Raw genomic sequence first — 14,639 nt, 5'->3', positions numbered from 1 at the left:
CCCGTGGAGCCTTCTTTAAACATTCCACAGAGAACATTCACATTGATTTTTCTGTGCATCTGGCACATAGCAGGTGGCTGTACAACTTGGATTTTACACTCTGGTTCTGTTTTCCAGGCTACATGGTCACCTTCTTTCAGGGCCATTTTTTACTGTCCTCTCTACCTTAGTGTAGTATATTAAGTTAATGCTTAGCTGCTTGATTAGTAAAGGACTAGTGACTTTAGGTCTTTCCCCAAAAGGAAGCGTTATGGTTTTTAGTATTCCACTGGAAGCCATTGAAAATGGAAATTTAATTAGAAAAGACTTCTGAACTGAGTTATTTCTAAGGAATAATCTCAGGAAGGTTAAGTCATTTAAATAAGGTTTTCATTCATTTTTCACCTATCCTTGATTGAATGCTTTTTTTAAAAAAACTTAATTTTGTATTGGAGAATAGCCGATGAATACTGTCGTGATAGTTTCAGGTGGACAGCAGAGCGACCCAGCCATTGTTGTTGTTCAGTCGTGTTCGACTCTTTGCGACCCCATGAATCGCAGCATGCCAGGCCTCCCTGTCCATCACCAACTCCCGGAGTTCACTCAGACTCACGTCCATCGAGTCAGTGATGCCATCCAGCCATCTCATCCTCTGTCGTCCCCTTCTCCTCCTGCCTTCAACCTTTCCCAGCATCACGGTCTTTTCTAATGAGTCGACCCTTTACATCAGGTGGCTATTAAATGCTTACTATAGCCAACCTTAGACAACAGTGATTCCTCCTGAATTATATCTTCTGCCCTTTTTTTCAAAGAAACTATATCGCCAAGATAAGAAAGATAAGTTTTTTCTAGATGGCAGAAGAACATCTTAGAATTATTTCCCTTAGCAGCTGAGAGGGGCAAAGTTCCTGCCATTTTCCATTCCCCACCTGTTACCATAACTACCCCCAAATCAAAACCTAGTATGTCAGAAAACTTGTTCTTTTCCCCAGCTTCAGCTTCTTGAAATATCTGGGCCTTCGTACAGTTGTTAACTATGGACTATGTTACCTGACAATGCTACTTACACACATAGATGAGAAGTTAAGTGAATGGGGTGATGGCCTTGCCAGAAGTAGAGCCTCTGATGTCTGGTTGACTTTCCTGTTTTAGTTCACTTGATCAGATTGGCGATTTAAAATACATTTTCCTCCCAAGATAAAAAAGCTTATCTATTAAATAAAGCTTTTAGTATGCCAAGGGTCGTCATAGATCCTACAAAACATGTATGTATACATAATTTTTGTAACTCTTTTTAAATTGCTTTTTTTTTCATGTCTCTCCATATATTCTAACTATGTTCTTTGAGTGTTTGATATGTTTCCTACTTATTTGGTATTCTTTATATCACTTAGCCAGTAAATACTTACAGATCATTTTTAAAGTACTTCTTTCCATTATGTTTATGCATAACTGTCATGTATATTAACCATTATGTTTCTGTTGAAATTTACTAAAAATGACAATAATAATTTGGGGAAATTGTTTTTATAAGTCTATAGAAGAGAAGCTTTCTCTAGCACAGGAGGATTTGATATCAAACAGAAATCAAATTGGAAACCAAAATAAATTGATTCAAGAACTGAAGACCACCAAGACTACTTTGGAGCAAGATTTAGCAAAGAAAGAACAGCAATTGAAGGAACAGAATAAAGCACTACAAGATATGCAAAAAGAAAAGGTATTTTATTTTCTGACTAAATCTAGAATCTCAGAGTTACAATGACTATAGAGATCTAGTCAAATCTCTCACCCAACATAGGCATCACCTTTATATTTAATAGCTCTCTCAGATGGACTTCTAGTTTCTTATAAAAGACTTTTGGTGATTGGAATTCTAATGCCGGGAAGTTCGTTGTCATTTCTGTCCATCTTCTTACTGCTTTTTAAGTTTTACAAACAAATCTGGTTTCTTACATGATAGGCCCTTGGTTATTCAAAAACAGATATTATAGTCCCTCAACTATTTCTCATGTAACATGTTATTCTCTGGATTTATTAATGAGGTAATAAAAGGTCTAGGAATAATTCTTAAGCTTGTTAAAAATTCTTGAAGTTAAGAACCAATTTTTTCTAAGGGGAAGTAGGGGTGTATTTTGTATAAATGATGCTAGGTTATGAAGTTGAAAGCACTGTATTATGCCTAGTACATTTAAAGATCAGTTAAAATTTTATATGAAAGGGAAATTCAGATTCTAGGAAACATCTTATTTTTGGTTTCCTTATTGAAATCATATATTTCCATCAATTGATATATTCTGAAGTGTACAATTCCTAAAGTTCTTGGTATATCTTAATTATGCAGTTCCTCAAATTTTTTTTTTGGCCATACCAAAAAAACCTGGGCTCTCAACAGTGAGAGAGTGGAGTCCTAACCCCCGGACCACCAGGGAATTCCCTCTGAGTTATCTTTAATTTAAAAATTGGGGGATATTTTTGTGGTGATGGCACTGCTGAAGCTGGAATGAAATTTATAATTGGTGCCTCAAGTTAGAAAATTCTGACAGAGCTGTATAGTTTAGAGGCCTTTAATTACAAGGGTTTTAGATCAGGTTGATCTTGTTTTAGTTTTTGATTCTACTTCTATTTATCTTCTCGGTGAGTCTTTGTTCCTTGCCTAAAAAATGAGAATTAAAAAGAGCTACCTGGTATAGAGATTAAGTTAGATGATGTATAATATTCCTCCCTAGGTGCCTTATATAAAGACAGTGATATAAAGATAATAAGGGTAAGATGGTAGTTTTGGCTACACTTTAGCCAAACAGTTTTACAGTATTAACTGTTTAATCCTTTATAAAAGTCTTATTGTTGTATAAATAAAGACACAAGAGACATAAGTAATTTGCTCAACTTAGGTGGAAAGTGGCAATGACAGTCATAAATAGAAGCAATCATTTTTGTTACATTAATTTTAAGTATTTACTTTAAAATTATATAAATCATTTTTTCTATAGTCACTAAAAGAAAAAGAACTAGTAAATGAAAAATCTAAATTGGCAGAGACAGAGGAAATTAAGTGTAGACAAGAAAAAGAAATTGCTAAATTGAGTGAAGAACTCAAGTCTCACAAGCAGGAAAGCATAAAGGTATGTGAAGATTGTTTTTCCTTTTGTATTATATTAGTGTTGTTAATGTTATATTAATGTTATTAATTAATGTTGTTAATGTTAATGTTATATTAGTGTTGTTAATAAAGTGCAGATGACATCACCCTTATGGCAGAAAGTGAAGAACTAAAGAGCCTCTTGATGAAAGTGAAAGAAGAGAGTGAAAAAGTTGGCTTAAAGCTCAACATTCAGAAAACGAAGATCATGGCATCCAGTCCCATCACTTCATGGCAAATAGATGGGGAAACAGTGGCTAACTTTATTTTTCAGGGCTCCAGAATCCCTGCAGATGGTGATTGCAGCCAGAAAATTAAAAGATGCTTACTGCTTGGAAGGAAGGTTATGACCAACCTAGACAGCTTATTAAAAAGCAGAGATATTACTTTGCCAACAAAGGTCCATCTAGTCAAGGCTATGGTTTTTCCAGTGGTCATGTATGGATGTGAGAGTTGGACTATAAAGAAAGCTGAGCACCGAAGAATTGATGCTTTTGAACTGTGGTGTTGGAGAAGACTCTTTAGAGTCCCTTGGACTGCAAGGAGATCCAACCAGTCCATCTTAAAGATTAGTCCTGGGTGCTCATTGGAAAAACTGATGTTGAAGCTGAAGCTCCAATCATTTGGCCACCTGGTGCGGAGGGCTGACTCATTTGAAAAGACCCTGATTCTGGGAAAGATTGAAGGCGGGAGGAGAAGGGGACAACAGAGGATGAGATGGTTGGATGGCATCACTGACTCGATGGACATGGGTTTGGGTGGACTCTGGGAGTTGGTGGTGGACAGGGAGGCCTGGTGTGCTGCAGTTCATGGGGTTGCAAAGAGTTGGACACGACTGAGTGACTGAACTGAACTGAGTGTTGTTAAAGAGATACGTGTGTGTGTGTGTGTGTATGTGTTTGTGTGTGTAGAGATATATGTCTTATATACATATATACACACATACAGGCTATGTTTATCTGTTTATTTAGAACATAGTATGTGCCAGGCACATTTTTTTTAGTTGGAAGATAACTGCTTTACAGTATGGTGCTGGTTTCTGCCATACACCAACATGAATCGGCCACAGGCACACACGTTGTTGTTTTTGACAAATACTCCTGCTCTCACAGTGTTCTTATGTTGTAGTGTCTATACACATGTTGAAACTGTGTTAACTTTGCTTTCAGATTATTGAATAGAGCAAAGTAACCCCAAAAGTTTAAATTTTGTTGAGATGATGATCAAGAGAGCTGTCTGTTAAGCTTACAGATATAAACTTCAAAATATATGCGTTTAGGATTAGGATTTTAAGGGATTCTGTTTTTTAAATACTTTTTCTTCCTAAAATCCTTTAATCTGTTATTTAGAACATTTTTCTTAGCATTAGCATGGCTGGTGTGCCACTTAAAGAAACTGAATTGCTTATAAGTTGCTTTTAAAATGTTAACTCATTTTCATAGAGAAGGGTTAGATTTTTCTCAGGTGGTCTCATAATACCTCTTGTGTCTATCAATATACTTGCCATTTTACTTTATAATTATCTTCATATCATTATGTTCTTCTAGACTGACTTCCTAAACTCAGGGAATGTATATAATTTATCTTTTAATGTATATCCCTAGAACCTAACAGTGTAGGATGCCTAAATGTTGACCAATAAATGCTTATGAAATGAAGAAAAGGGAAAATAGGGGGTAGAAATTTTTCATATCATTTAATCAAAACATACATTGTAAAAGCATCAGCTGAATTTGATTGTTGAGCAGCAAATACATAATCTTGCACCTTTTTAACTGTTTGAAATATTGAACTTTAAGAATTTCGTAAGAGTCTAAAACTGATTGTAATAAGATGTATAAATTTCAGCTTTTTTTTTTTTTAACTATAAAGGATGATTTATTTTGGTCTTACTTTTTCATAGGAAATAACAAATCTCAAGGATGCCAAACAGCTTTTGATTCAGCAGAAATTAGAGCTTCAAGGGAAAGTAGATTCCCTGAAGGCAACCCTTGAACAGGAGAAGAAAACCCAGCAAATGCTAAAAGAGCAGATGAAAAAGGAAGAAGATGAGCTGAAGAAAGAGTTTATGGAAAAGGAAGCTAAACTGGTAAGTTAATGGTGGGAGGTGTGTTTTGCAATTGATTTTGTAAATTAATCCATTGAGAGGATTTTTCTACATAAAAGTTATGATTCAAATGCTTACCTAACATTTTAATTTTTTAAATTTATTTTTAATTGGAGGATAATTACAATATTGTGCTGGCTTCTGCCAGTACAGCAACATGAGTCAGAATGGCCATCATCGAAAAATCTATGAACAGTAAATGCTGGAGACGGTGTGGAGAAAAGGGAACCCTCTTGCACTGTTGGTGGGGATGTAAATTGATACAGACAGTATGGAGATTCCTTAAAAAACTAGGACTAAAACTACCATATGACCTGGCATTCCCACTACATTTTAATTTTTGATTTAAGATAGGAAATGTGATTTATTTAAATAGCTGACATGTGATTGGAAATGTTTATTCTGTAATTATATTTGTTTATATAAGTGAAAATTCAATAAAACATAATTAAAAAAACTTTTAGTGCCAGAAAAACAAGCCTATAACTATGTAGACTGAGGTAGATGGCATGAGTGCTAATCATGTTAAACTTGTTAACTGAATGTTCATATGGGCGAACGGAAACTGCAGCTTGGACTTACGCTGACCAGAGTCTGCTTTTCCTTCCCTAACTTGTGCATGCCAAATAGGAAGCATCTGGCTTTCCTCTGTTGAACTGAGTCCAACTATCCCCAGATAATTTGACGGCTAAATGTTTTCATTGAAGAATTGCAGTTTCAGGTTCACGTGGTGATTTGAAGTAGTATTATTATTTTTTGGCAGTTTGATAGAGACAGGAGGATACATTTGAATTTGAGACATAAGAAAACACCAGCACTTGCTATCTCTAACTGTGTGTTCTTCCCCTGCTCTAGTGGGAAAAAGGAAAATCTCCAGTTGCTTTACTTTAGCTTGATTTTGTAAGAGGCTTGTTACCTATCATTTCAGTCTTAAGACTTTTAAACCACTTCAAATTATGCAGATGTTTGTGGAATCAATTTTATTAGTGCCTGTTTTCCTGTAGAATATTATTTATGCTGCCACCATTTAAAAGTTCAACTGAAGTTTATTTTGCACTACTTTTGTAGTAGGTTTTTTACCTACTGTTGTTCCTTTTCTCAGCATTCCGAAATAAAAGAAAAAGAAGTAGGAATGAAGAAGCATGAAGAAAATGGGGCTAAACTTACCATGCAGATCACAGCATTAAATGAAAACTTGGGCACCATAAAGAAAGAGTGGCAGTCCAGTCAACGGAGAGTCAGTGAACTCGAGAAACAGACGGACGACTTACGGGGTGAAATTGCAGTACTGGAAGCGACAGTTCAGAATAACCAAGATGAAAGGAGAGCACTGCTGGAAAGGTGGTTGATGTCTGGTGAAATTAGTTTATTTCCATGCTGAGTGATAAAAAGAATGTGTTTCACATTAAAAAAAAAAATAGAAGTCTTGAGAGAAGTGCTCCTACAGGTTATTTAAGGAGCCATTTAAAAACTAACCCTCCAACAATCATATAGGTGAAAGTAATGTATTATGTTTAAAGTCACTGGTTACCTGTATACAGGGAAGGTCTGTAATGATTTTTTTTAATTATGTTTTGCATTCCATTTTAGGTGTCTTAAAGGAGAAGGTGAAATAGAAAAGCTTCAAACCAAAGTACTAGAATTGCAAAGAAAGCTGGATAATACAACTGCAGCAGTGCAGGAGCTAGGCAGAGAGAATCAGTCCCTTCAAGTAAGTCACCTGCTAATATGAGGCAGTTGTTTAGCCTAGAATATCCCTTAGTGAAAAGCATATTTTTCACATTAAAAAAGAAAACCTCATATTTAATAATACTCTTAAATGGCTACTGAGTTGTAGCAGTACTGTAGGTGTTATGGGTAATTAAGATTTAAAGAATTTATCTGAGAGATCTCAACAATTAGAGAGCCATGTCATTCATGAATTGACATTACTGGGAAAAGTCAAGAACACAAAGGAATGAATGAGTCCCTGCGTGTTGAAGTGATCTCATTATATATATGCTCAGTGTTCCAAGGAAGGATTGCTTGATCCTTAGGATTAAAATGCATTGGAAATCATCGAAGGTTAGAAATTACCAACACCTTTGAGGAATAACATTTGCTTTACTTATTGTCATTCATTTGTAGCAACTTTTGATAATGGAAATTGACCAAAGTATTTCTGATTTTTTAAAATGTATCTGTTTTAAAACTTGGGCACCAAGTTAGAAATTATCAATCATTGTTTATAGTTTTGAGTACTATTTATTGAAACTTTTTCTCTTTAATAGATCAAACATACACAGGCGTTGACTAGAAAGTGGGCTGAAGACAGTGAAGTACAAAACTGTATGGCCTGTGGGAAAGGCTTTTCCGTAACAGTGAGACGGGTAAATGGTTTTACTACTACAGTTCTGGATTTTATTCCTTGGTGACAGTGTTTTAACCATCAAAATTGTCCTGCATTTGACAGACTTTAAAAATTTTGCCATTTATTAGCTTTAATTTGTAACTACATAGAATAATTACATTTCGTGCACTCTAATTTCTTTTTCGCCCATGTGTTTCAATTTTAGTTTTATATTCAATCATTGTCTTCCCACTGAGTTACTCTCTGGAATAATCATTTTCTGAACCAGTGCATTCATGGTCAACTCATGTTTTAGTCAGACATTTATATTCCTATAGAAGAAATTATGCCTGAAACATTTTGCAAATAGGAATAGTTTTTCACTTGATAGAGGTGCTTTATTAAGTACTTTATTAAGGCATTTATTAAAATCCTACAAAGGTTCTTCTGAGAATTCCAAGATAAATTCCATATTTAATGTTTAGTATTTGACTAAATAGGAAGCATTCAAATTAACTAAAAGGATTAAATCGATATTGACATTTTATACTATTAAATAGTACATCAATCACTTGAAAGTTAATATACTTTCACATGCAGTTTGCTTTCTTCTTGTCTCATAATAATTTTGGTATAGATTTTTATGCTTGAAAATGTTTAATTTTTGTCATTTACAGCATCACTGCAGACAATGTGGAAATATCTTCTGTGCTGAGTGTTCAGCCAAAAATGCCTTAACTCCTTCTTCCAAGAAGCCTGTTCGTGTCTGTGATGGATGTTTCAATGACTTGCAAGGATAATGGGTTATCACAACTTCAAAGTAAATTACAGTAACATTAGATTTTTAATAAATGCACTTAATAGAGGTCCTGGACTACTACTATTTGATTTGGACAGTGGTTGCAAAACTAAACCAAATTAGAATTCGTATATTTTGGAATGTTATCAATATCAAGTAAAATTCTTCTATTTTTGTGAGACTTGAGTTCATCTTTCTCCATTTAACCCTGGAACAGCTTTCATGCCAAGTTTAGAAGTAGCCAATGAAATGTAAATAAATTTTGGACGGAAAATAGCAATGTATTTTTTTAAATATAATTTCATTGTTCAGAAATGATATGAATACACTTCCATAGCTGCTGCTTTCTCCCAAATTTAGTGTATGGAAATGTACATAGGTGATGTTACCCTATCAGATATATTGCACAATAACACATCAGTTATATTCAATATTCTCATTATCAAGTCATGCACAGAACTATAAAGCTTTCTTTTTTCTTATATATAGGTCCATAGCTCAGTTGCATTGTTACAAATTTACTACTGAAGTGTTCTAAATACAGATTATGTTTAAATATGTATTAACCATGAATTCAAACATGGTTTTTATGTTAACTATATTGATTTAAGTTCTCTTGGGTGAATTTTATGGCAATCTCTTTAAAATTAATTTGCTTATTTTATGACTATCCATATTTTATCTGTATTATGGCTATTCTCGGGTTGTATTTAAAGATTAGGGTTAATTTTTCTTTTCTGTCTTTCTAACTGATTTTTAAACTCCCACATATTCTTAATTAAAAATCCTACAAAACCTACCAGCCTCACCCCCAGTTGGAAGGTGAATAACATAAATTGTGTAATAGTCCTATTCTGTTTAAGTAGGAAGTCTTCTGAGATTAGCTTCCACTTTATATCCTCATTTTGTCTCTCCAGCATCTTCAGGAATCTGAATTTGCTTTTTTTAATGGATCTTCTTTTTTGAAGGTAATTTGGTTTAACCTTTTCAAGTATAGCTCAGCTTCACTGTAATTGTGTTGTAGTTTTGCATCTTAAAGCTAGTAACTGGTATTGTTATAGTCTTATCTGTGAAAACAAATACAAAATGGCAAGGAGACGTTAAATATCCTGTTTTATATTTTCTACTTAGCTAACAGGGAAGAGTTTTTTAAAGTTTTGAACTTGACTTGTATTTTAAAGGTTCTAAATTTGGGGTTTCATATCAACTCTGTATCTGTTTACTTCGCAAAAATACTGCTATGAAATTACCTTGAAATAACAGTTGGATAATAGAGTATCACCAACCCCTATATTAAAATCAGAACTGAAACAGAATGATTGAGGGTAATTAAAAATTGGCTTATTTGTATGCTAAACAATGGAATTAAACTTTATAGTCTTAATTTGGAAAATTGGAAAACATCCTAAAAGTCATTAATACTGGTTTGTTACTCTAAGAAGAAATGTAAAGTTATGTGTTCACTCAGTGCAGTCACTGGTAATGGGGGAGGGTGGGACCTAGTAATCCATTTACAGTAAGTGCTTTCAGGTATCATGCTGAAATGAAATTATCATGTTATATTCTTCCTATAATGTATACAAACTAAAAGAGATTGCCATATATTCATTAATTATTTTAAAAACCCATTTAAGTAAACTCTGTTGTCAGTAGCTATCAAGGGCCCTGACTGAGTCCCTGGACTCAGATAAACATAACATCCTTGAGCATAAATATTGAAGAAATATAATGGTTCCTTATTAAAAATAAGTTGAATAATAGAAATTATGCATTTTCATACACTTACAATTCAAATACTCTTAATTCTACACTTAATTATAATTGATAAGCATGTTGGAATAACATTCACAGCACAGTTACTCTTTTTAATGATAATGAAACTTCATGAGAAATTTCTTGAAATATTTGTTCACTTCATCTCCTAATTGGGCGCACTGAAGGCCTTTCCCTGTCTTGTTCCCCCTGCCCACATACTCATAAAAAAATTGTGGGGACAACAAATACATATGTGTTTGAGTATTTTCTACTTTTCATCTAGCTAATCTTACTTTATAAGCCCCAAATAATTTGACTACATATTAAGTAGAAGTGAAACCTAAAATTTAGCTATTAGTCTCACCAACAAGGTGTTTTGGAAACAGGTTTTCTTTTTAATTAAAAAGTCATCCTCTTAGTGCTTATTGGTTCTACATTTTAGATGTCTGCTAGGACTGTCAGTGATTTAGAGCTGGCACATGGAGTCCCAGCTCTAACGCAAAGCATATTGGCAAAGCATAGTAAATTCTAAGCCTCAGCACAGAAATATGAGTTAATAATCAAGTCTTGCTGGGTTAGTGAACAATAAACTATACCTACGGAATTTTTAGTAGAAGACAAAGCTGCTGTTATAGGATTTTGAAGAAAAAAAGAAAGAGGGAAACAAACACAAAAACCTCAATGCAATGTATAATTTTGTTCAACTACCTCTTAATGTGGAATTAGTTTAATAGTTTCCTCACAGTAATGTTAAATAGTAACTGCCAAATTTGTTAGTTCCCCATCTCTGTTGAAAAAAATTATGATTATTTTATAGTTTGGAGAACTTTAAAGAGACTTTTTTTTTTTTTTACCGTGCATTTGCATAAAGATGTTTAGCTTTTAAGTGGAGAGCAAATTATGATCATATATTTTGATATTATTCATGATCTATTTGGCTAGTTTTTTTTAAATGCACTTTGGCTATGAAACCCTGGATGATTCGATCCATAAGATTTACATGTGCCATCAGTTTAGTATGCCTAGACATGAGCTTGATGGATGGCATTGTGTGATGATATAACGTGCCACACTTTATTGTCTTAATTGCTCTTTGCCTGAATTTTAATGATCATTGTTGCAGATGTGAATATTGTGTATAAACTTACTAAATTTATGTAAAATTGTATAAAATAGAATTGGAAATAGCTAGGTTCTCTCTGTGTAGAAGTAATGAATTTATTGTAACGTGACGCAGTTATGTCTATGACATTCTGTACTTCCTGAACTGGATCATATTCATAGCCTCTGTAGATACTTTTGCATGAATATTTTCTCCCTTAGATTTTGGACTCAATGTATTGTTTACTGTTTGTGATCATGTAGTTGTGCCTTATTTGTGAGAGAGTTTAGCTCAGTAAATACTGCGGTTTCTAAACTCAGTGAGTGGAAGATTATTGATTAGAAATGTAACCTGATAAATTACATAACATTTAAATCTGTATAAAGAACAATGGAAGGATCCTTTATTGAATTGTTGCTTTTTTAAAAAAATGCTAAAGACATTAAAAATCATTTCTTTCTAGTATATTCTGTGACTAAATTATTTTGTCAAATTATTTAAAAAGATAATAATGTAAAATGGCTGTTACCTTGTTTACAGACTTAGAACTTTGCAGTTGTATATAGGCAGTGGGTGTGCTTTAATGTTCAGCTTAGAATAGTAATTAAGTTCATAATTTCAAGAGAAATTACTAGTGCTATTTTGCTTGAGACATCACCTTTTCACTCCATTATTGCAGAGAATTAGCAAAACAAAAATATTAAACAATATTAATATTAATCCTGTTTCATTGTACACTTAAATTTAATAGCTAGGTGACCACTTAACATTTTTCTGATGGCTTAATGTGCTGTTGCTTTTTGCTGTCCCCCACCCTCAGGAAGCAAAGTTTTAGAAGTGATTTTTCAGTTTACTCTAATGTGTTATTCTCTGAAAAGAATGTATATATCCTCAAACACTTATTAGATGTGTTCTTTTGTGAGCTTTATAGAATTCCACTTCAAATACATAGCGTATTATTTAAATTTTATTGTGGTAAGAACAGTTAATATGAGATCTACCCTCTTAAGTATACAGTATAACAGATCTCCCAAGCTCACTCATATTGCTTAACTGAGACTTTATGGCCCATTGATTGATTAGGAACTCCCCATTTCCCTCTACCCCTTGGCAACTATCATTCCACTCTTTGAATCTATGAACTTGAGTATTTTAGAAATCTCATATAAGTAGAATCATGCAGTATTTGTCTTTCTGCAACTGACTTATTTCCCTTAGCGTAATGTCCTCAAGCTTCATCTGTGTTGTTGCCTGTTTCAGAATTTTCTTTTTTTTCAGGGCTGAACAGAATTCCATTGTGTGTACATACCAGTTTCTTTATGCACTCGTCTGCTGGTGAACATTAAGGTTTTTTCCACGTCTTGGCTATTGTGAATAGCGCTGCAGTGAACATAGGAGTACTAATATTTCTTTGTATATAGCATATTCTACAGCTGTTTCACATCTTAACTAAATTTACACGTTAGTCTTTTTTTCTCCCTTTAGTGAGATTTAAGGGAGAAATTAGTTTTTATACCTACGTGTTTAGTGGCCTCAGGGAACGAAAAGGAATCTTGAGAGATCACTAGTCCTAGTCCACTGCTCTTTGCTAGGTTGGCTGATCTCTAGAAATCCTTGCAAGATGATTTTTCTCTAAAAAATACATAAATTAGTTTTCATCTCTAAGGACTTAAAATTTGTTCTCCTGTACTTTGCCTTTTTTCTTTCTTAGGCTCTGACAGTAGTTACTGGTTTCCCTTTCATTTTCACTTACTCCTAATAAATATGACATTATTACACAGGCTGTGACCCTCCCTTCTAATAGTGCTTGGCCCTTTAAAAGCGCTATTATGCTACTACACTTGTCCACACTGCCTGGTTTACATGGTGAAACGTGCATTCTTCTCAAAGAATTAAGTGTTCACATGACCTTCAAGCACCATCCTCTCTATCCCATTCTCCAGCTTAAGGAGATCAGTTTAAGTATCATTCATCTTGCGATCCAAGTTGATAAATATACTACTTCCATTTTGGAGACTGCAGAAGGTACTATGTCTGAAATTGTCTCAAATGAAAATCACAAATTTCAATCTGAGAATATGAACTAATTCCTTACCTGCAGTTAACAGTATATTCCACTATGATAATAATTCAAGCTGCCTTTCTTGGTAACAATTATAATGATGTTTTAAGTCCTGCCAAATAAGATGCAGTGACTGTACTGTGCTAACTCACACACACATTCAAAACCAGAAGGTTTTATGACAAACGCCATTATTCAAAAAGTGAGATTTAGAGACAGATATGCTACTATTTCTATGAAACCCCCAAGTAAAACTTAATTAGTAAAACTAGAACAGATAATTGCTTTTTTCTCAAAACAATGGAATTTAGTCTTTGGGATTTTTTCCAAGTTAAGAGTATTATAAAGTATACCTGAGATAAGTAAACTGTTGGAGACTAGGAAGTTAAAAACCACTACTAAGATGAAGACATTATTATTCATTGCCTAATATGTTAAAAGAGCAATCCGACTTTGTATGAGGTAGGATTGTAGAGCAGTAAAACTGATTTATAAGCTGGGTAAGAGACTTGGTTTCATTACAGATGCACATAAAAGAAGATGCTAGAATTCATATCAGACCAAAGCAGTGGGCATTGTTTTCCGACACTGCATCCACCAGATCATCCACTACGAACTGTAACAGCCTCATACTTCCCTTGCCCCCCTTTCAAGCCTGACTGAAGCATTATGAGATACTCTGGGATATCAACATGTGTATACTTAACAAGAAATTCCTCAGGGTTCGAATTTGTTGAAGCCATTATTACTCTACCCTGAGGAATACCTATGGCTCAAACTCTGAAACCCTTTAAAATGCTTATTCGAGGCCACCCCTAGGTCTGGCGCTACAAGTTGGAATGAAGGAACACCTTGACCCCTAATGTCTAAAAGGTGCGCTGCTTGGTTGAGGTGCCTAAATTCCCGAGGGTTCTGCAGGCAAAGGGAATGAGGACAGTTTCTTGGTGAAGCGAGAGATTGCTGCTGTTATTTGTGCTATCCATGTTCTCTGTTAAAGAAAAAATACAGTGAGACTGTTAAACTGACAATTTCTCACATATTTGGATTAATATTTTCCTTTGTATTTGTTGACTTGCTCTTTAAAACTGAAGACTGATGAAACATTTGCCTGTCTCCCATTTTCTGTCTTAATTAGAATGTATCATAAATACCTCTAATCACATGAATGCAAATGGATTGGATGAGTATGGTATTTTGGATAAACAGTTGTGAGTAATCAAGAAACCATAATAGTTAAGGATGACTAATTACAAAGATGAGTACCGGGAATGTAAGTAGTTTGAAAGTTGAATTTCTTAAATTTCCACGTCGTGTGGAAATAGAAGTTTTTAATCCGCTGGCATAACTTGAAAAACAGACTGAGA

At 34.2% G+C, this 14,639-nt stretch overlaps 2 protein-coding genes across 10 annotated transcripts in view; one reads left to right on the top strand and one right to left on the bottom strand.

Moving 5' to 3' along the window:
* EEA1 (early endosome antigen 1) overlaps positions 1-11,678 on the top strand; it is a 206,501-nt gene extending 194,823 nt beyond the window's left edge. For all 5 annotated transcript variants that reach the window (XM_070788562.1, XM_070788563.1, XM_070788560.1 and 2 more), the window contains 7 exons: positions 1,514-1,699; positions 2,973-3,104; positions 5,025-5,210; positions 6,331-6,569; positions 6,819-6,939; positions 7,499-7,597; positions 8,235-11,678. In XM_070788562.1, coding sequence (XP_070644663.1) covers positions 1,514-1,699; positions 2,973-3,104; positions 5,025-5,210; positions 6,331-6,569; positions 6,819-6,939; positions 7,499-7,597; positions 8,235-8,357 — 1,086 coding nt within the window. In that variant the 3' untranslated portion in view covers positions 8,358-11,678. The remainder of the gene's footprint in view (positions 1-1,513; positions 1,700-2,972; positions 3,105-5,024; positions 5,211-6,330; positions 6,570-6,818; positions 6,940-7,498; positions 7,598-8,234) is intronic.
* A 480-nt stretch (positions 11,679-12,158) lies between these two features.
* The window catches only part of PLEKHG7 (pleckstrin homology and RhoGEF domain containing G7), an 88,303-nt gene continuing 85,822 nt past the window's right edge, over positions 12,159-14,639 (bottom strand). For all 5 annotated transcript variants that reach the window (XM_070788565.1, XM_070788564.1, XM_019960346.2 and 2 more), the window contains one exon: positions 12,159-14,263. In XM_070788565.1, the coding sequence (XP_070644666.1) occupies positions 14,171-14,263 (93 nt within the window). In that variant the 3' untranslated portion in view covers positions 12,159-14,170. The remainder of the gene's footprint in view (positions 14,264-14,639) is intronic.

The sequence above is a fragment of the Bos indicus genome, chromosome 5, assembly GCF_029378745.1.
Source record: "Bos indicus isolate NIAB-ARS_2022 breed Sahiwal x Tharparkar chromosome 5, NIAB-ARS_B.indTharparkar_mat_pri_1.0, whole genome shotgun sequence".
NCBI classification, from domain to species: Eukaryota; Metazoa; Chordata; class Mammalia; order Artiodactyla; family Bovidae; genus Bos; species Bos indicus.
The sequence above is the reverse complement of the archived record's forward strand: the minus strand, read 5'-3'. Positions and strand labels throughout refer to the sequence as shown.